Source organism: Babylonia areolata, chromosome 5, assembly GCF_041734735.1.
Source record: "Babylonia areolata isolate BAREFJ2019XMU chromosome 5, ASM4173473v1, whole genome shotgun sequence".
In the NCBI taxonomy this organism is placed as follows: Eukaryota; Metazoa; Mollusca; class Gastropoda; order Neogastropoda; family Buccinidae; genus Babylonia; species Babylonia areolata.
This window is the reverse complement of record NC_134880.1, coordinates 31,303,244-31,325,543: the sequence shown is the minus strand read 5'-3', so window position 1 is coordinate 31,325,543 and position 22,300 is coordinate 31,303,244. Positions and strand designations below refer to the sequence as shown.

Genomic DNA, 22,300 nt, shown 5'->3' with positions numbered 1-22,300 from the left:
ATTTCCAGGAATATGGATTGATGATAGCCACTGGATAGCATTTGTCACAGCTTCAACTTCCATCATTAGGCTGGATGTTGTGACTTTGTAGGCAGCATTCTCTTCCCTAATTGTTTTTCTATTTTGTTTCGCAGTGAATCCCCAACCGGACTGGTCTTTGGTTACTGAGCCATCTGTGTATGTGATGATATCCTCTTCTTTACTGTTTTCTTCTATGAGTAGCTTCACTTCTGCATCAGTTTTTCCCTCTGGCCATTCCCGACAATGTCTTCCCAGAGTGGGTGAAATAGCTGTGTTGAACAGATGATTGAGGTTTTTGGGGTTTTCCTCCCATTCTTTTGTTTCTCTGTGGTCTTGTAGTCAGCATACTAGCTGGATTGTGTCTTCTGCTTGCCCCTTCCATGATCTTCCTCATCCTAGACGGCTGCCTTTTGGTTCCTTGACTGCATCCTGCAGTGCGTTTTGAGGGTTTTCTAATGCTCTGAAGTAGGTCTTACCTGTTCTAACTTGTTTCTGACCTGGACTGAAGAAAAGTCAAGCAGGTATCGCATGGTTTCCATAGGCGTGTCTTTTGTTGCTCCAAAAAGCCTCATAGCTTCATTTTGAACTCTTTCTAATTTCAGGAGGCTGCTCTGAGATGGTGTTGTTAGCCCAAGCCTGTAGTTGATCACACTGAGAATGAGTGATTGATGTAGCAGGAAGAGGTGGGGTTGTTCGATACCTTTGGCCTTCATCCAGGAAAATTGGAAATCCTCAGAAAAGTCAAAGAATACCAAAATGAACAGGTACATCACACCATCGATCGCCTCAAAGAAATCAAGGTAGAGAGAGGGAGCGGCCGTAAGTCTGGCATGAAAGGCAGAGCACGATGCTTTGCAAATCAAACGAATATTGGCACCATTTCAAACCAACACTGCGCAAATTTCTTCAAAACGGAACAAAGTCTCTGTGGGCTTTTCCAAATAAAATAGACTAAGCAACACTCTAGACGCCATGTTTCTGGCATCAGAGATCTTTTCCAACCCCTCTTGCAGCCAATCAGTGGCAACCTGTGTGTGTGTGTGTGTGTGTGTGTGTGTGTGTGCGAGCGTGCGTGCGTGCGTGCGCGAGTGTGTAAGTGTACACGTGTCAGGAGAGGTCTGTGCACATGAGCGTAAGTGTGTGTGTATGTGTGTGTGTAGAGGATGAGGTATGTGTGTGTATGCATGTCTGTACTATGGGAGCAATGGAATATTGGAACGTGCGGTTGTGCATATATCTATCTGTATATGTGTGTGGGGGGTGGGGGTATATTCATGTGTACATGTGTGCGTGCGTGCGTGTGTGCCGTGGAAGCTGCGATACATAGCCTAGAAATTAGCATGTGGAGGGGGTGGGGAGGTGCAGGGTAATTTGGGAGATGGTGTGTGAGTGTGTGTGTTGGGGCTCGTGTACGTTTATGTGCATTTGTTTGTGCTTTCATATCTGTGAAACTGCATGTTTGTTGCGTATCTGTTATGCATGTGTGTGTGTGTGTGTGTGTGTGTGTGTACATGTGTCTGCATGTTTTATTTTTATTTGCTTATTTACCTATTTATCATTATTATTTGGTCCCACAGAGATCCAGAACTCAATGATCTGCCCTCCTCTCTCGCCTCCCTCTGCAAAAGTCACACAGTCACCCTGCAGTGGATTCCCTCCCACTGCAACGTGCTTGGCAATGAGACTGCTGACTCCCTCGCGAAGGAAGGCACTACGAAAGAGCAGATGGACAGGTCTACCAGCTACTCTGAATCCAGGACCGTCATTAAGGCCAAACTGCAGAACAAGTGGAAGCAGCAGCATACATGCCATAACAGAGCAGACCCGTACTACCTGCTGACTCGTCGAGAGCAGGTAGTCATTTTCATGCTCAGGACAGGCCACAATCGCCTGAAACACCACCTATACACGAAACTCTGTATCAGCGACACAGAGCAGTGCCCCTGCAGAATAGGCATCCAGACAACAGAACATCTACTGCAGTCCTGCCCGCTCCACCAAGCGCTCCGAGAGAAAACCTGGCCTGACCCAATCCCAGAGGCCCGGAAGCTCTACGGAGGGCTGGAGGACCTGCGACGTGCTGCTGCCTTTGTCGAGGAGACGGGGAAATCCATCTAATAAATGACGAACGAGACAACCACAACATCATTATTATTGTCTTTTTATTTTATTTTTATTTATGATAATTATTATCATTATTATTATTAATTATTATTATCATTATCTTTTTTTTTCTCTTTTTTTTTCTCAAGGCCTGACTAAGCATGTTGGGTTATGCTGCTGGTCAGGCGTCAGCTTGGCAGATGTGGTGTAGCGTATATGGATTTGTCCTAACGCAATGACGCCTCCTTGAGCTGCTGATACTGATACTGTGTGTAACAATAACAACAACAATAACAATAATTTTAATGCAGTCTTTTCAGGCCATCTGGCCCATATGGACAGGAGAAGTGAAATTCTACATGGGATAAGCAGCACAAGGTGAGCATACAGACATCAAACATTAAGTGTTACATCTGAGTTTCAAAGATCCACAAATGTACATAGCAACCTTGAAGGCTAACTTCCCACTCAGGTTTCTACATAGCAAATGAACTTTAAAAGATGATGGAAAACGGTAATAATAAAGCGGTATATATCTTTTACGTAATGCTGCATATCTTGGGCAAACAAAAAGAAAATGTACAAGATCTTCAATACTATTCAAATTACAATACTTACAAACTGGATCTGACAAATGATTACCAAAACGAGGGATTCCATCAAGTGGCAGACGATTTGACTTAATCAGACACAGAATACAACGATGCTCATGATTGTCTAACTCACCAATGTAATTTGCTCTTATAATTTCTGGAAACAGTACCGTAAATTTCGGTCTATAAGCCGCAACTTTTTACCCCAGCTTCAACTTCTGTGACTTATACAATGATGCAGCTTATTTGAGGATTTTAACGATCCCGGGAGTGTCACGTTCTCGTCTATTCTTAGCTGCCCTTCAACTCATCAAAATCATGATTTCTGTCCATGAATTTTTGGATGAGCTTCAGGATAGTGTGCTAACTGTTCACATTTTATAAATCAAACCCCCACACATTAAAGCCTTCAGATCAGCATTCAGTTCTACTCTGCTCAAGCCTACACCCTCATCATGCTGAAAACGCGACGTAATGCCTATGATGCAGCCTTCAAATTGAAGGCGATCAACCTAGCAGACGACAGTGCAAGCAGCAAACCAGCAGCGACCTCTACTTTGCGTTCATGTTCATGAAGTGAAAGCGAGGCTGAAGTCAGTGACAAGATGGCGGAGGAAGCTGTGCTGGTTCTCTTCAACTCAGACACTGAAGATGAAGATTTCAGTGGATTTACTGAGCTGGATGACGTTGAATCAATGTGACTATCCCTAAATTATGGATCTTATTTTCTTTGTGTTTATTTTTTATTTTTTTGTGGCACTGGCAGTATTTTCGCTTGCTCTTCTTTGTGTTGTTCCCACTTGTGTTTATTTCATAACCTACAGTACTGACAGCTTTTCTGTAGTATCAGTATGGAGTGAAGGCCTAGAGGTAATGCGTCCGCCTAGGACGCGAGAGAATATGAGCGCGCTGGTTCAAATCACAGTCAGCCGCCGATATTTTCTCCCCCTCCACAAGACATTGAGTGGTGGTCTGGACGCTAGTCATTCAGATGAGATGATAAACCGAGGTCCTGTGTGCAGCATGCACTTAGCGCACATAAAAGAACCCACGACAACAAAAGGATTGTTCCTGGCAAAATTCTGTAGAAAAATTCACTTCGATAGGAAAAACAAATAAAACTGCACGCAGGAAAAAATACAAAAATATGGGTGGCGCTGTAGTATAGCGACGCGCTCTCCCTGGGGAGAGCAGCCCGAATTTTACACAAAGAAATCTGCTGTGATAAAAAGAAATACAAATACAAATGTGTTCCGGTACCGGAAATAAGTGCGGCTTATAAGCCAGTGTGGTTTATGTATGTATGAAGTTAAATTTTTTCCAAAATTTAGTGGGTGTGGCTTATATACCAGTGCGCTCAATAGACCGAACTTTACGGTAATCACTTTTCACAACAGATTCATGCGAGCTTTGGCGAAAATCATCTTCTAGTCTGTCCTTGAAAATCCTTTGAAAATACTCAATATTACCCGAATCTTGCATTGCCCATACATACCCAAATCTAAATTTAAACAATATAGTCCTTACTTGAGTTGTGTGTGTGAGTGCGTGTGTGTGTGCATATCTGTATGTTCATTTACATTTATTTGCTTATTTGTTTGTTTATTTATTATCATTACTGTCTTTTTATTTATCATATTATATTTTTCTTCTTTTCCTGCATTTTATTTATCTATCTGCTTACTCTTTTATGTTATTTGTTTTATTTATTTGTTAATTCATTTATTCATTCATGAATTTAATGATGCATCCATTTATTTGTTTATAAATGTACTTTTTATTTCTCCTCAAAGCCTGACTAAGCACGTTGGGTTACACTGCCGGTCAGACATCTGCTAATGGATTTGTCCGAATGCAGTGACACCTCCTTGAGTAACTAACATCACCATCATTATCATGATTGTCATTGTTGTTGTACCCCTCTTGCTCTTTTCTTTTTCTCTCTCTCAGTTTTCTCTAAGATTTGTGTTGGTAAAAGACAAGAAACCAACCCAAATGACAAAATGTTTTTGATAAAAATAAGGGACTTCCCATGCTTTCTCACACATTGAAAGAAAAGGTGAGAGGGGAATGACATCATGGGAATGCGAGAAATCATGGGCTGACAGACCTTTTCCAAGTTCAGTAGCTAAGGGGCAATTATCTCTGTTTTCTGATCTAAATCTATTGGACTGTTTCCATTACTGATGACTGTGTTTCTGATTCACCAACTTCAACATTCAAAAACAGTCCCGAGAAAATGAATTATAATCTTACACTCTTTGACAGCACATCCCTCTGTGTCTCCAGCAACTGCAACATCTGCTCATTTTCTGCCTTCTCTTGCAGCAACCTTCTATTTTCATCCTGTAATCTGCAAGCAAACAGTATCAAAGCTAGTCAGAACACTTGTAAGAAAGCACTGTGAAATATGAACATATAACAACTGTATTCTAACAGCTAATGCATCACAGAGCTCCCTCTTCTACAAAACAAACAAGAAGGCTAGACATGCAATCTTCAGTTTCAGGAACAACCCAACAATCATTAACACACCTGTCACCTTTGACAGAGGTCATGGATTTAAGTTCAACCACAGATTTTTTCACCTCTAGTTCAAAGCACTGTATATCTGGTTGGTTGCTATAAGTTCTTACCCAATCTCTATCACCCATTTTTCTCTGGTATTGGTCAGACCATATACACAGAACATGAAACATAATATTCTATGTTCCTAAATAAAAGCTGTTGAGCTGACCCTTGAAAATATGGCTAATTCTGGGAGCACAAGAAAAAGATAATAACAATTATTATTGTCATTATTATTATTACTATTCCTGCCAAGTTTCATCAACAGATTCCATCAAATAAGAGGACAGCATGCTTATAAACCAGATCCTAACCAGGACCAAGTAGTCATTGCCTTTTCTTGGAAAGATAAGCAGGATGAAGTCTTCTGTGTGAGTGGCAGTTTCTTGTTGATATTTCTTCCACTGTGTATCAATAACTGTCTCTTGTGTTTACCTTTCCAGGTCCTCTTTTACATCAGAAGAGATTTCCTCTTTCTCCTTCGACTGCCTCAAATCCTCCTGCACTCTGGAGAGCTGAAAGCACACCACACTGCATGTATCATGACAAACGGAAAATAAATACTCATCTCATTCTCCCAAATAAATAAATAAATAACCCTCTATGCAGATGGTAAGATACATGGGTATTTCGTGGCTTCATAATACCCGGTAAATAATTTTTGACAAAATGACTGCCTAGAAGACGAAGTCTGTGCAAAACAGTCAAGGTGCCAAAACAATATATAGCTAAGCACGCACTCTACTACTCACAACGTGTATATTTTCTTTGAAAAAGTACTTAAAGTAATTTTCTTAACTTCAAAATCGGGTTTTATAATCATAATATACTGCAACTCACAAGCAAAACAGACAACAGCTATAAAAAACAAATTTGGGGAAACAAAATATTATTCTAATTTCCAGGTCAAAAACAAAACATTTCTGAATATTTTTCATCAGTCTCTGTAGGATCTTAAAATGTTATGAGATAATTTCATTTGAAGTAATTTCAATTTTTTGCTTCTCTCTTCATCTCAGTGTCAATGGTCTTATGTACACCCAAAGAGGGCAACACAAAACAAAAAAAAGAGCTACCTGTTTTTCCAGGTTGTGGCATTTGTCTGACAGGTTCTGCAACTCTGTTTCTTTGCGTGTGACAGAGGATGTCAGCCTGTCACAAGTGGTCTTCCACGTCTCCATGTCTTTGTGCTGTCTCCCGATTCCTCCTCGGATTTCATCATTGGCTTTTTTCAATTTCTAAAGTGAAAGAGTTACACTGTCAAATATCACACTTGCCTACCCTTTGAAAAAAAAATTCTTCGCCATCTGTTATCTTTCACCAACTAGGACACTGATCCTCTTCAGTTTGCATACAAACCACACAGAAGTATTGACGATGCTATTTTAACTCTCCTTCATAATGCTTTTCTTCACTTAAATAACAAAAGGTTCTTCCGCTATTAACACCTCATCTCCTGGCCCTCGAACTGCTGGGTTTAGATGTGAATCCTGAGCTTATTCTTTAGATAATTAGCTTCCTTTGCAGCAGAACTCAGTCCATTTTCAATCTGTCCATTCTTCTCAAAACTACTGCAACTGGTGCTCCTCAAGGTATGGTGCTGTCCCCAGTCCTATTTCCATTAAACACTGATGACTGCAGAGGCATGATGGAAACTGTCATTCTGATGACTCGGCTATTGAAGACCTGCACAACTCTTGTGCCGTCTATTTCAGTGGAATCAGAAATGTTCTGTTCCTGGCGTGAAGAGAACTATATGGATCTGAACGTTCTGAAGACAAAAGAAAAGTTGACTGATTTTCGAAGACCTCTTGCATGTACCTAACCTTGTTATAGATGGTGAATCAATTGAACAAGGGACTATTTTAGATAATAAGCAAACTTTTGACAGAGGTGTTGAGTGCAGAAATTAAGGAATATTGGTTATCAATTAAAAAAATCTCCAGAACTACTCCTGGTGTTGTATTGAATCTGTGCTTACTGTTTCATGTATGTGCTGGTATGGAAGTTTGGGAATGAGGAGGAAGCAAGTTTTGAATGATGTAATAGGTGTCTGCAGTAAAGTTGTGTAAGTGAAACAAGCTGTATGAAAGACAAGTGTTTCAGAAAGCCAAGCAGTAGCAACTGACGACAGGCATGTCTTAGGCAAGCATTTTGAGCTGCGGCCATCAGGACCACACTAAAGAACTTTTAAACTGAAATCTAGAGCACAGAAAACCTTTATCCCACGCTTTAATCACCTTTTAAATTCTAAAGAGCCAGATGTGTGTGTGTGTGTGTGTGTGTGTGTGTGTGTGTGTGTGTGTGTGTGCGTGCATGCTAAGTGAGTAAATAACATTTCTTACTTTTGTTTTATTCTCTATAAAAAGCTATTTTCAATAGTATCAAGCTGAAAAATGTGACAATGTGCTGAATTAATTTGCAAAATAATACATGCAATGTTAACGTTGGTGTCTTTCAACATGTTTACAATAATGATTAATTACAAAATTCTAAGTGAATACATGTAATACTTTTATATGAATGTCTTATATGTTTGTTTCTTTCTTTTTTTCTTTTTTTTTTAAATATGATTGTTGTGTTTAATGTTTTTGTGTTGAGTACTTGTCTATTTTTGTTTTGCCGCACTGGATGTAATTCCTCTTAATGAGATAATAAAGTTATTCTTAACTTATCTTAACCCCTTGGCTGCCTATATGATGAGATAACACATCATTGCAAGCATGTACGCTTCGCTGCCACAATGATGAGATAACACATCATCGAAATATTTTGACTTTTCACTGGTTTGCATTCAGTTCATTGACAAAAATACCGGTAGCTTTAGCTTGGGGAATCTTTCTAGATTCCATTCATAGCTGGATACACCATCTACATCATGAGGCAGTCCTTTATTTGAACGTTTTGGTTTGGTTACCGTAGCAGTGTTTGCTCCTTTCCTCGCTCGCTGAACAAAATGTCGGACTGGTGCCATGCTCAAGACATGCGATCGTGGGTAACTAAATCAACCAAAATTGCTTTCTTTAGCTGATGCTCAGAAAGAATTGAAGCGTAAATTCGAAGGAGAAGACATTGTTGAACATTTATAGTACGATCTGATAGAAAATAAAGGGTGCAATCAAGAGAGTGACCAAGATACGACTACCTGTGAGTGATGCCAGCTGTACAGCTGTAGCAGATGACAGAAAGTGACCAAATTATTAGCAAAACACAGTGTGAGCGATTTTCTTGGCACTCAGCCAACGCGGTCTGATGAGATCTGGATAAAGTGACTGTGGGAGAGGGGTGAAGAGGAGGAGGGTGAAGACAGGGGGCATGGCCTCACATCCATATTATCACTTGGAGAAGTCACAATGCATTGTATATCTGCCTCTTTTTTTTCCACATTTTTTATCGTGGTTGTTCTAGTATGATTTTGTGTGTGCAGATATCCATTTGTCCAGAAAATATGATATTTTAGTGCAAATTACCTGACTAATGTTTGTTATGAACAAGTTGAAATTTTACAAAAAACAAAACACTGATTTCAAAACAACAGCATGTCACTAAAAATATATAAAATGGGAAAACATCATGTGTTTTGTATTCTTTATTCATTTACCTTTCAGAAAAAATATACTTTTATGGGTCTTTCTCCAATAACAAAGAGCACAGAATTTTTTGAAAATTTATACCTGTTTTTTTGTGAAAAAAACCCCTGGCAAATAGATTTCACTTAAATCTTATTTTCCTGGCAGCGAAAAGGTTAAAATACTTTGTGGTAATCTTCTTTCTTAAAAATGGTCATTTTCAGAAGTTTTCGGATTTCTGTCAGGTGTACTTTATTTATACTATACTTTGCCATTGAGGTTGGTGCAAGAGGGTTTGTGAGCGCATCTGCCTACAGCCTCATGAAACAGTTGTCGGTTTCTGCCACTTGGGCAAGGTTTGGGGATGTTTCTGCCATTCAGAAAGGGTAATGAGACAGGTGTTGACAATAACATTCAGTAATAACAGAAAGGGTAATGAGACAGGTGTTGACAATAACATTCAGTAATAACAGAAAGGGTAATGAGACAGGTGTTGACAATAACATTCAGTAATAACAAAAAGGGTAATGAGACAGGTGTTGACAATAACATTCAGTAATAACAGAAAGGGTAATGAGACAGGTGTTGACAATAACATTCAGTAATAACCATACTGAGCACGACTGTCTGTTGCTCCTCACAGATAATGAAAGCAGACATGTGAAGCTATCTGAGTGGTGGCTTTTGGTATACATCAACTTTGAAACAGAATTGCAAAAATTTTGGAAATGACAGAGATGTATATGTACATCATGGGGAAAATAGCAAAGCATTTTTTGCGGATGTATATATACATCATGGGGCACTGAAGAGGTTAAAAGTTCAGTGACCTGTACCTTTTTTGTCTGCTCTTTGGCCGTGTTCATGTCTTGGCTACAGCCAATCATTGCGCTGACAATATGTTTGACTACAGTATAGTTTTGTTTGACTGTAATACAGCACTTAACCCTGTTCTATGAAATGAATTCTCTAAAGAATTAAAAAATTCAGCAGTAAAGTGATGAAAGTTCATACACTATAAACAGTACTGCATTGTGGCAACCATCACTTAACCCCCACGTTTGTAGCACTGTCAGGAATCTGCCAATTTTGATTTTGATACAGATATCGCAATACATCTTAAAAAGAGTATATTACACCAATATGGAACTTCAAAATCTAGATACATGTGACTGCTTCAGTTATTCAAACGTAGAATCAAGTCCTGTGATAAGTCATTCTACTTTTCCATCTTTTTTTCTTCCATTTGAATTTCAGAATCTTTGAAATTCAAAAACTTTAAAAAAAGATATTTTGTTTTCTTCCTTTTAACCCATGCCAGATTTGACTAATTTATCATAACACAAATAGACGCACATGTCTGACTCAGCAGACAACAGATCTGTGTGTGGCAATACTCACTGTTTCAATCTCCTGGCATTTCTTGGTCAACTGCTCCTTGTCATATTTCTGGCCTTTCATTTCATTCTGATGAGATACCACCACAGCCAAGACAGATAGAAAACAGGTGTAAGCCATTAATGTTTATGCAAAGAAACCAAACCAGGAAAGAAAGATGGAATGTAAGAAGTGAGCTGCACCAAAGCAATGCCTGTTACATTCAATGCCTGTTACATCCAGGCAATACAGCTTTCCAATGACTGAAGGACACTGAGAACAGGGCAGCACTTTGCTCACAATAATGAAGATACTGCACAAGCAGACAGCAATATCAAAGCAGGTTTACTCTGACAAAATAATGTATCACTTCCACGTGATCTGGACCATGACCAGTCAGTGAGACAAACAAGTGAATTTGCCATTAACATTAAACGTCATTTTCTTGCAAGCTATACGCAATATAACAGTATTACAATGGATTACAATGGTATTAGTATAGTCAGTAATAATTTTAGCCAACAGAACAAGCTGCCACAAACAGGTATTGGCTTAATGTAAGTGTATGTGCATGTGTGTATATGTGTTTCAATAGGGTTCGTGCTTCTTCTCATTGTGCATCTGTAAAATGAAAAGCAGTAACTTGCCCTTTTCTTTAGCTCAAAATGCAAATGGCTTAAAATGTTTCTTTATTTCATAATGATCAATGAGGATGATAGTGCTGTGGAGATCCATTCTGGCTGGAGACTAATGGATAGGGCTGTAGTCAATGCTGCCTTTCATAAAATATCCTAGAATCAACCAGGCCCAAAAGATATAGAAATGTGCAGGAAATTTGAGCTGCTCTCTGAAAGAGGCATTAGTAAGTGGATGATATCTCTGCTGTCTGATCCTGATCTTACCATTGGAATTCCCCACCACATACTCTACTGCAAGCAGGAGCTGACTGGAGCTAGGAAGAAATGTCCCTCAATGACATATAATTATGCCTGTGAAATGGTTCCCATCCACAAAACTTACATACTTTATATATGAACGGCTGATGATGGATGTTGACTGACATTTACTGCATTTGTGTTCTGGTGATTGTTTCATGTTCTTTGTAAAGTAAACTTTGTGATCTGTCATATATTAAAACTAATAGATATAATAATTTATCAACTGAAAAAAAAAAAAGGTTTTATAATAGATCGTGAAATTTACACACACACACAGAGTCACCACACACACAGAGTCACACAAACACACACACATATTGAGAGAGAGAGAGAGAGAGAAAGCATGTGCACGCAAGAGAGAGAGAGACAGCAAGAGAAACAGACAGACAGACAGCAAGAGAGACAGAATACACTTTTGATAAGAAAAAAATGAGTGAAAATGTGAAACGTAATATTTTTCAGTAATTATTAAAATGCAATGTGAGAAGTGATACAACAATTCATGGCAAGAGTTTATACTCAGAAAATTTACATTATTTTCTACAGTGGAGCATGGGTAGCAAACAATATTTAAAAAGATGGCAAATGATATACAGCTGGTTCTTGTGACTGTTAGCTACTTTTATGCACATACATGTACATAAATAAAGTAAATAATGAAATATGAGATATATGGATAAAAAGTGATTTTCATTCCAAAAGAATTACAACCTGGACATTGCTCATTTCAGACAAAAGCTGATTTACAAAATCTTTTTAACTTGACTGGTCAAGTGATGGTTTTTATGCTGATCCTTCTTTTTCTCCCCTAATACTGTGAAGAGTCACTGAAGTGCCACACAGAACTGTTTACCAGATTCCCCCAAGTCTATTGGTTGTGTGTCAAGACCTGTGTCTTGTTTGTGAGAGCTTTAAGATCTTCTTCTAACATAAGTAGCGGTGAAAATTTTCCTTCTATGACTGCTTGGAATTGTTCAGGATTGGAACGTCAGGATCTTTCAGCTTGTCAAGGTTGAATCTGAGACAGCTGTTTTCCCCTCTCTTGGTGTTCCTCAGCCATACTTTACAGTTCATTATGACAAGGTTGCAGTCACTGCCAAGGTCAGCTCTTTATTTTAAGCCCTGTTGATGCCAGTCTTTAGAAGAATATAGTCTATCTGGCTGTAATTCTGACCGTTCAGGGAGTGCCATGTCCATCATCAGGATGTTGATGCTCACCAAGAGTGTTAGCAAGAACCATGTCATTATCACTGGCAAATTTTAGCATGTGCAGTCCTCTACCATTGGTGTTCTCATTACAGTAGGGGTCGCAGAAATTCCTCCAGTCTTCTTGGGCATCTGTATCAACCGTGGCAATCCAGTCAGCCTGAACAATGTCTTTCTTGTCAACCTTGTTGATGATTGTTAGAAGCTGGGTGTAGAATTCTTCTACCTGGTCCTCATCATGGTCTGATGTGGGGGCATATATCTGCATGACTGTGACACTGAATGGTTATATACATAAGCGGATGGTCATGATCCTGCTGGAAACTGGGCAGCATCCCAGAATTGCATTCTTCAAGTTCTTGTTGACCTAAAACCCCTCTGCATGTGCATGTTTGTCGTCTTCCCCATAATGGTATAGAACATGCGCTTTCTTCTCCACATAATTTGTTTTACCATCTAGCTCAACAGAAGCCAAGAATGTGCCAGGTGTATCTCACGGGTCAGTTCATTTAGTTTTCCAACCTTCTCAGTGTTCTTACATTCCAGGTGACAAAAGCGATGATGTTCCTTCAATGGATATTCTGTGGTTTTCTCCCAGTGGCACATCTTTCATGTCTGCCCTGGTGGAGGTCAACAGATGGTGTGGTCATTGTTAACCCAGGCTGTGACCGATACTGTATGATCTCTGCAATGTTTTCTTTCATGCATCATGTCTTGGGCAAATCAACTTTGTGGATCCCACTGTTGCAGCATATACTGTCGCCCTGCACATATTGTTGCTGGCGACAATATGTGCCGCAACACCCACCCCTCTCCAGATCAGATTTTTTTGTTGAGTTTACTTCCCACATGTGGCAGGTATACTAGTTTATATGGTTATCAGCAGCAGAGGACTTGACTCACAATATTCTATACTGATTTCAAATGTGTTTAATGTGAAGTTCGGTTTAACGATGATAATTCACAGCAGCACCTTCAGAATTTAGCTGTTATTTTTGTACTGGAGCCTGAATGATAGTTTTATAACTTTATTTATTCCTTCCATATCTATCAAATTAATTTATTGCATTACTATTCATATATAATCCTTTTCAAAACTCTAAAAAGAGACAAAAACATACAATTAGTGCAAATGCATTCAGCAGCAACAAATACTGCTGTAACTTTATACAGTAAAGCATAATCTTAATGTAACACACACAAAATTTGAAGTTATTCTAACATGGAAAACAACCAGTTCAACTGTGCTTGTTTCAAGAGATGGAATGGAGTCATACACCAAATTATTAAAATGCTGATGCTGAGATATGAGAACAAGAAGTGAACTGTCTGTGTACCCTCATCTTGAGAATGGTTTCCTCCAGATGTTGCCGCTCTTCTCTCTCGTCCCTGTGATGGCCATCCACAATCTGTGCATCAATGAGAAAAGATACATGTTAATCATATTTAATATTTTTCTACACATTCAACAGTACTGCGCCAGATTTGTTGTATGTTCTTGCTGCAATATCTAATGGTCATGAATACTAGAAAGCAACCCAGAAATTGATTACACTGTATCAATGATAAAACCACCCTTCTAAGAGACATTTAAATTTCCACTCAAATTCAGTGAAACAGCTAGAACCTTCAGAGAAAAAGCAACAAACACACATCATGTTTCAGCCTGTTTCATTCAATATGAGAATCTGAAATATCTCCCTTCCCTTCAAACAGCAATTAAAACAAGAGGCAAAACCTTGGCTCACATGTGATTCCTGCTGATTTAAAAACCAGAATCAAACTGAAAACATCGATGGTCAGGAAGGGATTTGGGGCTGGGGAACCCACTCACACACACACACACACATATGTATACACATACATACACACACCCACACATCTATATTTACATATATATATATATATATATATATATATATATATATATATAAACCTTCTTGGCTCACATGTGATTCCTGCTGATTTAAAAACCAGAATCAAACTGAAAACATTGATGGTCAGGAAGGGATGTGGGGCTGGGGAACTCTCTCTCAAAGCTTAACTCGACTGATTATCACCTGTTTTGGAAAATGTTTGATACACAAATTGAACCTGTACTTATGTATGCAGCTGAAGTCTGGGGGCTAAAAGCAAACTCACAAATGGAGAAAGTGCACACATATGCAATAAAACGTTTTCTGAATGTACCGATTCACTCATCCAATACTGTATTATATGGGGAAACGGGTAGATATCCTTTGTACATAAAAACTTTTGTCAAATGCATAAAATATTGGTTGAAATTATTGAAGCTTCCGCAATCACGTTTGTGTAAACAGGCTTATGATATGATGTTATTACAAATGGATTTAGGTAGAGAAAACTGGGCTTATTATGTTAAAAAGATTTTGTTTGAACATGGTTTTGGAATTGTGTGGATGTCCCAGGAAGTGGGAAATGAACAGCAGTTTATTTCGGAATTTAAAGATAGACTTATTTGTTCTTTTAAACAAAATTGGCATTCTGATATGGAAACTAAAGAAAAATATAGTTGTTTTTTTTCATTCAAAAGTATATTTCAAACGGAAAAATTCCTGACAGTCATCACAGATAAGTGGCAAAGAATAAACTTTGCAAGATTTCGACTAAGGACATTTGGATTTAATGCAAATAAAAGATGGTTTCAGCCTGGGACATCCACAGAATCACCATGCCCTTTGTGTGCTTTTAGTGTAGATGATGAAAAACATTACTTGTTTCAATGTAAATCATTCGATAGGGTAAGAGATAAGTACGAGTTCTTTCAGTCTGATGTAGCTAAATTGTTTCTGCTTTGTCGTCTAATGATGACCTCACAATACTGTCAATCGCTAAATTTCTTGTAGAAGCACAAAGAATAAGATGTAGTCTTACTATTCAGAACAATACCAGAGTAAATGAGGGGGATAATAATGTATAATGTCTACTATCTTATGTTCAGACTGTAAGCCAGATAATAAGGTAGACATTGAACAGTATCGTTGATAGAATGGATGGTCGAGTAATGGTGTTTTTGTCTTTGGGTTTTGTTTTTGTTTCTTTTTTAATGTTTGTTGCTTCCATACTGTAAGGATGTTGCATTTCGATAAAAGCTGTTTTGTTTTTCTTTGTTTGCATGTTTTGTTTTGTTTTGACGGATTAAGCAGAGTGTGGTATGGTACTTGTGGTGACATAAGAATTAACCCTATCACCCCCTTGTCAATAGACCTATGCAGGTAATGACAATAAAATATCAAAGCGTCAAAGCGTCTCTCTCTCTCTCTCTCTCTCTCTCACACACACACACATATGTGTTCATTGATCCAGATAATATTTTTGCTCACCATCTGAAACAAGCCTTAAACCAGAAGTTGTGTGCTGGGATCACCTGGATCACATTTCAAGGTTTTATGATCATTACATGATCTATCAAAGTTTCAAACTTTCATGGTCTTCATCATGACTTTCCAGTTTGAATAAATTGTAACAAAATTGCATTTCCGGGCATAATAAACACAAAGTCACCCCAGATGAGTTCTTTCATAGGGGAAGGTGGGTTACTGAAACTTACATATGATCCAAATATTTTAACTCACTATCAGAAATGACTGTTTGTTATGCCAAAAGTTACAAGCTGGAAGGAGAACAATTCTATGTTAAGCAACCCACAGCAGTCAGCATCTAATTATTTTATTATCTTAATACAGATCTGTCAAAGTTTCAAACTTTCCCTGTCATTGTCACAACTTTTCAACTTCAACAGATCATAACAACATCACCAAACACATCTTCAGGCATAATAAACACGATATTCACTCTGGATAAGTCCAGTTCTTTTTACAAATAATGTTCGACAAATTGAATTATTCACAAAGAGTCAGACAGTGACAAATTTTGCACTGTGGTCACATCAGTACTGTCTGTTTAAAAAAAAGTTTACAGTTCTTTATACATAGTATTTGTTATGTAATATTCTAATGTCTTCACTTCTATCTTCAAGCAGACTATATACCTGTGTCTGTTTGTCTTCCCCCTATCCTATGCCCTCTCTGCAGTCTTACCTGTATCAGTTTAACTTTCCCTGTGTCAGTGTGGCTAACTCCCTTTGAAGTCCTACACATGTCAGCTGGCTATCCCTTTGAAGTCCTACACAACTGTTTTAGTGTGGCTGACTCCCTTGGAGGTCCTACACACCTGTCAGTCTGGATAGCTCTTTCTGAAACCCTACACACCTGTGTCATCGTGGCTAACTCCCTTTGAAGTCCTACACACCTGTGTCAGTGTGGCTACACCTGTGTCAGTGTGGCTAACTCTTTCTGAAATCCAGAGTCTGGCAGCGTTATTCTGAATTCATTGGAGTCTGTCAAACAGATATTTGGGAAGGCCGCTCTTCTCTCTCATCCCTTGGAATAGGGGTGGTGGGTTGAGATGCTGGGTTGCGGGGGGCGGTGGGGGGCCGGTGTGGGGGGGTGGGAGGTAGGATGCATCTGTTTCTCCGCTGGAGCTGGCTTCATTTAAATTTGTTGTTGTTGTTGTTGTTGTTGCTGTTGGATTGTTCAGATGGTTTTTTTTCTGGTTTGGATCGACAGAAAATGACCTTTTTTTTTCTTCTTTTTTTTTTTGCTTCCGTGAATACGTTATAAAACATCTGTTGGGATCAACCAGCAGGACTGTGTTGGGATTGTTGATGGAAGACTCGAATGAGAATGGGTTACGAGTGGATAGATTTATGTGAACAAAAAAACTTTTTTAACACACACACACACCAACTCAACTATCCCCACCTCTGTTCGCAGACTTGGTGTAATCCTAGAGGTAGGACGCGTCTGTCTCTCAATTGTCTCTGAGTTTCTGTCTTTCAGTGTGCTTGTCTGGTTTAATTTGATGAGGATAAGATATCTGTTCTCACTCTCTTCGACTTGTCAGCAGCTTTTGACACTATCGACCACTCTATCCTCTTGAACAAACTTAAAACTTCCTTTGGTATTCATGACACTGCACTAGCATAGATCACATCTTACCGGTCAGATCATACACAGAAAGTGTGTGTAAATGGTAGATACTCTAGAGTATCTGCCTTAAAATATGGTGTCCCACAAGGCTCCGTCCTAGGTTCTGTTCTTTTCGTGCTGTATGCGGCTCCTGTGTGGGATGTCATCAGTCATCATGTGATGTCACAGGAGAGCTTTGCTGATGACACTCAACTTTATCAGTTGGCTTCCATAGCTGAATTTGATGCACTGGTGACTCAAACACTGGAGTGCATTGCTGGCCTAAAAGACTGGATGACTCTCAATAAGCTGCAACTAAATGATGATAAGACTGAATAGCCTGTCCAAAGAAGTTTCGTTAACATCCTTCCTTTCCTGACTCTGTTCTGATCCATAGCACACCTGTTTCACTGTCTCCCTCTGTTCGCTGTCTTGGTGTAATCCTAGACCAGTCTCTTTCCTTCCAACAGCACATTTCGAATATCTGTAAAGTTGCCAATTTGGAACTGCGTAGAATCAGTTCTATCGGCCACTATCTCTCAACCGATGCAACCAAGACACTTGTATGCCCTCTGGTTCTCTCAAGATTGGATTACTGCAACTCTCTTTTGGCTGGCCTTCCCAAATATCCCACGAATTCAGAATAACGCTGCCAGACTCATTTGCAGAGCTTCTAAATTTGACCATGTTTCTCCTCTCCTTCAGTCTCTCCACTGGTTGCCTGTTTCTGATTGAATAGACTATAAGCTATCCACTCTGACCTTTTCTGCAGCCAATGGATCTGGCCCTAAGTATCTTTCTGAACTCCTCCATATCTATACTCCGTCTCGCCAGCTCTGTTCTTTCTCTGATACTTGACCTCTCAGGATACCTCACGTCAGAAGTAAGACCTATGGACACAGACTGTTTTCTTTTCAATCACCAAAGACGTGGTACAAGCTCCCTAATAACCTCCGTCATTGTGATTCCCTTGCATCTTTTGAATCTCATCTCAAAACTCACCTTTTCCCTGAGCAATAAGTTCAATTGTGGCAGGTCCATTTCGTTAGCGTTAGCTGTGCTTGACTATGTGTGTACACATACGTATGTGTACATAACTACACGCATGTATATGAATGTGTCACTGTGTGTGCACACGTGCGCACACGTCTGTTTATGCATGTTTGTGCGTGCCTATGTGTGTGTATGCACTGTGTGTGTGTGTGTGTGTGTGTGTGTGTGTGTGTGTTTAGTCACATTTTGGTGTGTGTAGGTAACACTGATGTAATGTGTTATGCAAACAAAAGTGTTTTGTAAAGCAGATTTCTGGATAGTGTGCTATACCCTCGACCACTGCTACACCTCCAGCAAGAAGGCGTACCGATCACAGCATGATATATCTGGTCCCGGTCTACAAACAAAAACTGAAAGCTGAAAAACCAGTCGTGAAAACTGTGAAACAATGGTCGGCCCCTGCCTTAGAGACCTTGCAGCTGCGACTGTTTCGAAAGTACAGACTGGAATGTTTTTAAAGACTCTGCCAGGGACTTAAATGAATATACCGACACTGTGCGATTATATTTCTTTCTGTGAAAGTGTGTGCATTCCATCAAAAAATATCAAAATATTTTCAAACGACAAAATTTGGTGTGACGGGGCTGCTAGGCAAAAACTGATGATAGAATAGTCCACAATAAGGCAAAAAGAAGTGTTGAAAAATGCATTAACTCACTCCATACCAAGAGTTTTTGCCCTTGCGAATCCCTGAAAACCCAGGGTTTGTATAGGATGGGGAAAAAATTCTCAAAAAAACAACAACAAATAAACACCAAGACAATTGAAATTTAGTATGTGTATTCATTGAATGTTGTTCCATATTTGTGCAAAAAAATCTAATTATTTACTATCTTGTTGTTGATCGCGGTATCCATTTTTTTTGTGTATTTTGTAGCATTTTTGCACCCATCAGAAAGGTATACCAAGTGTCCTTGAACAGCTTACAAATGCTCCACATCACATCCTAACACTATTTGAGGAACTGAAGACATAGTACATGCAATGAAGTATGAACAGGTGGTGGAGAAAGTTGAAATTCACACACGCACACACAAATATTGCCTCTATATAAAAAAAGGAGTTCACTGTACACAAAAACCTGATGTATTATCACTGACAATAGTCTTGTCTGGAGTGAAAAAGCTCATGGCAGGTGATGTTGAGTCCTGGGCACAGCTTCACACACAGTGGAACTCCACATTTTGGACACCAGTTGGCAGTTTGGTGTCTTGGTGTGTTGTGGCGCTTGAACAGGTCTTCATAGACCTTGCACCTGCGGTAGCTGGTCACTCATATCCACTCCAGCCATGCTGGTGATGTAGTCTTGTACTGCACCTGGCTTCTGTCTTTCAGGATGGTGTTGTTTTGTGACATTCACCATGGTGGTTGGCAACATGACTGTTGTCAGCATGTGAACTGGCTTTTTGTCCTGCCACTTCAGCACAACATGACCTGCAACCACACACACACACAAATGATCATGCAGGTCTAACTCTTTCTTCTTATTGTTGTTTAAATCATTTGTTTGCTTATTCCCTTGTTTATTCTAAATATTTATGTGAATGGAAGCATAATGTGGTAAGTTTTTTACATGTTGTCAAAGAAAACCTTAGATTTTTTTTGATTTTTTTTTTTTTTACAATATTACAAACAATGATGACAATATCATCAATATTAGTACTATTACTGTCATTTCTATAGCACCTTGTTCTACATATAAACTCCATTTTATTGTAAAACAGAAAATAAGTAAACATATGCATGCAATCACACACACACACACACACACATATATATAATGCATACACACTCACCATTTTCAGTCCAATCACTGGTAAAAACACCAGCAAAGTCGTCCGTTTCCTCAGTGATTTCGTTGTCAGTGTCGGTCAGCTGGCACATGGTCAGGACTCACTTTCCTCTCCACTGTAAACACCCTCTTCTGCGGCCGAATCTATTTCTAGTTCATCGGGATATGGTTCAAAATCACTGTCTGATGAATCAACATTATCTCCTTCAACATCGGAGCCTTCAGTTTGGATCATTTCCAAAGCAGCTTCAATGCTGTGTTGCGTTTGACCTCTCCTACTGTGTAGAACACTTTTGACGTGATGCCATCTTGTCAAACAACTTGCAGAGCTGACCGAGGGTATGCTTCGTTGTTGACTGCTAATGAGTGTGTCACTACACACATGCAGTGTGTGTGAATGAAAATTTGGCCGGAGATACTTAAGTATCAGCTCTGCTTTTGCGTTTCGTATCTGACACGTCACTCTATCAGCGCAAATTTACAAAATCCAAATCTGCATATGCGGACATTGGCATCTTCCACTTCGTCCGACGGCATCCGCATATGTGGACAATGGCAGCAAATGAGTTAAGAAGGCAAAGTTTTTATACAGGAAAAAAACAAAAGAAAATTTGTCTGCAAACAACTCTAGGAATGTGTGGACCAGACTGCAGAACATCACTGATATGACCCACCAGTCAACAGCACTGACAGAACTCTTCCAGACAAACCCAACACATTCCACTCCAGATTTGACAAACCACTGTCTACTTCTGACGTGGCTGCACCCAAAATCACCCCCACTCCCCCTTTCATAGTCCAAGAGAATGAAGTCAGACTCCACTTCAGTTGTCTGAAAATGAGAAAAGCCGCTGGCCCTGACAACATCTCACCAGGCCTTTTGAGGAAGTGCGCAGTCCAAATCCAGTGTCTTCACTGACATATTAAACATGTCCCTTCAGTCTTTTGTGGTGCCACACTGCTTTAAGAAATCAACAATCACTCCTGTTCCATACCCCCGAAAACAGAGTATGGCTGCCTACATGGTGGGGTAAAAACAGTCATACACGTAAAAGCCCACTCGTGTACATACGAGTGAACATGGGAGTTGCAGCCCACAAACACAGAAGAAGAAGACTCCTGTTCCAAATAAAGCGCAGCCTGGCTGTCTTAATGATTATCGTCCCGTAGCCTTAACATTAGTCGTAATGAAAATATTTGAACACTTGATTCTACAATTCCTAAAAACCTGCATTTCTCCATCTTTTGATCCCTTTTAGTTCTCCTATAGAGCTAACAGATCAGTTGAAGATGCCATTAGCATAGGTCTCTACCACATCCTCAGACATCTTGAACTATATTTCACTATATTTCAAACTGAAAAACCTCTCACTGTCTGAAACAATTTGTGCATGGATCTAAGATGCAGACCGCAAGTTGTTAAAGTTGGTGACCTCACCTCCTCCACATTCATTCTCAACATAGGCACCCTACAGGGATGTGTTCTATCCCCACTGTTGTACTCACTATTCACACATGACTGAGCAACTCAAGATGAATGTAACACCATGGTCAAGTGTGCTGACGATACTACTCTAGAAGGGTTGATTACGAACAGTGATGAGTCAAAATATAGGGAAGAAGTACTGGAACTTGTCAGCTGGTGTGATCAAAACAACTTAAGAACTCAATGTATCAAAACCAAAAGAATTAATTTTAGATTTCAGGAAGACCAGATCTGACCCCTTACCACTTGTCATTAAAGACAAGCAAGTAGAGATCATCAGCGACTTTAAATTTCTCGGACTGATCATTTCCAACGATTAGAAATGGGAGAAAAATACGGAAAAAATTGTTAAGAAAGCACAACAGCACCTGTACTTTCTTCGACGCCTCAAAACATTCGGAATTAAAAAAGAAATCATGGTTGATTTCTACCGAACAGTCATTGAAAGTGTGCTAACCTTTGCTATTACTGTTTGGTACGGGAACATTTCCAAGGCAGAAGTTGCAGCCCTTAACAGAATTGTAAAAACTGCCACCAAGATTACCGGGGCTGATCTACCTTCTCTATAAGACATATATTATAAGCGGCTACTCAAAAAAGCAA

General features: G+C 39.4%; 1 protein-coding gene across 7 annotated transcripts in view; it reads right to left on the bottom strand.

The window, feature by feature from the left end:
* LOC143282022 (uncharacterized) overlaps positions 1–22,300 on the bottom strand; it is a 231,484-nt gene that overhangs the window by 110,788 nt on the left and 98,396 nt on the right. For all 7 annotated transcript variants that reach the window (XM_076587446.1, XM_076587445.1, XM_076587443.1 and 4 more), the window contains 5 exons: positions 13,713–13,784; positions 10,256–10,321; positions 6,362–6,523; positions 5,721–5,800; positions 4,974–5,070 (listed from right to left, as the gene is read on the bottom strand). In XM_076587446.1, coding sequence (XP_076443561.1) covers positions 4,974–5,070; positions 5,721–5,800; positions 6,362–6,523; positions 10,256–10,321; positions 13,713–13,784 — 477 coding nt within the window. The remainder of the gene's footprint in view (positions 1–4,973; positions 5,071–5,720; positions 5,801–6,361; positions 6,524–10,255; positions 10,322–13,712; positions 13,785–22,300) is intronic.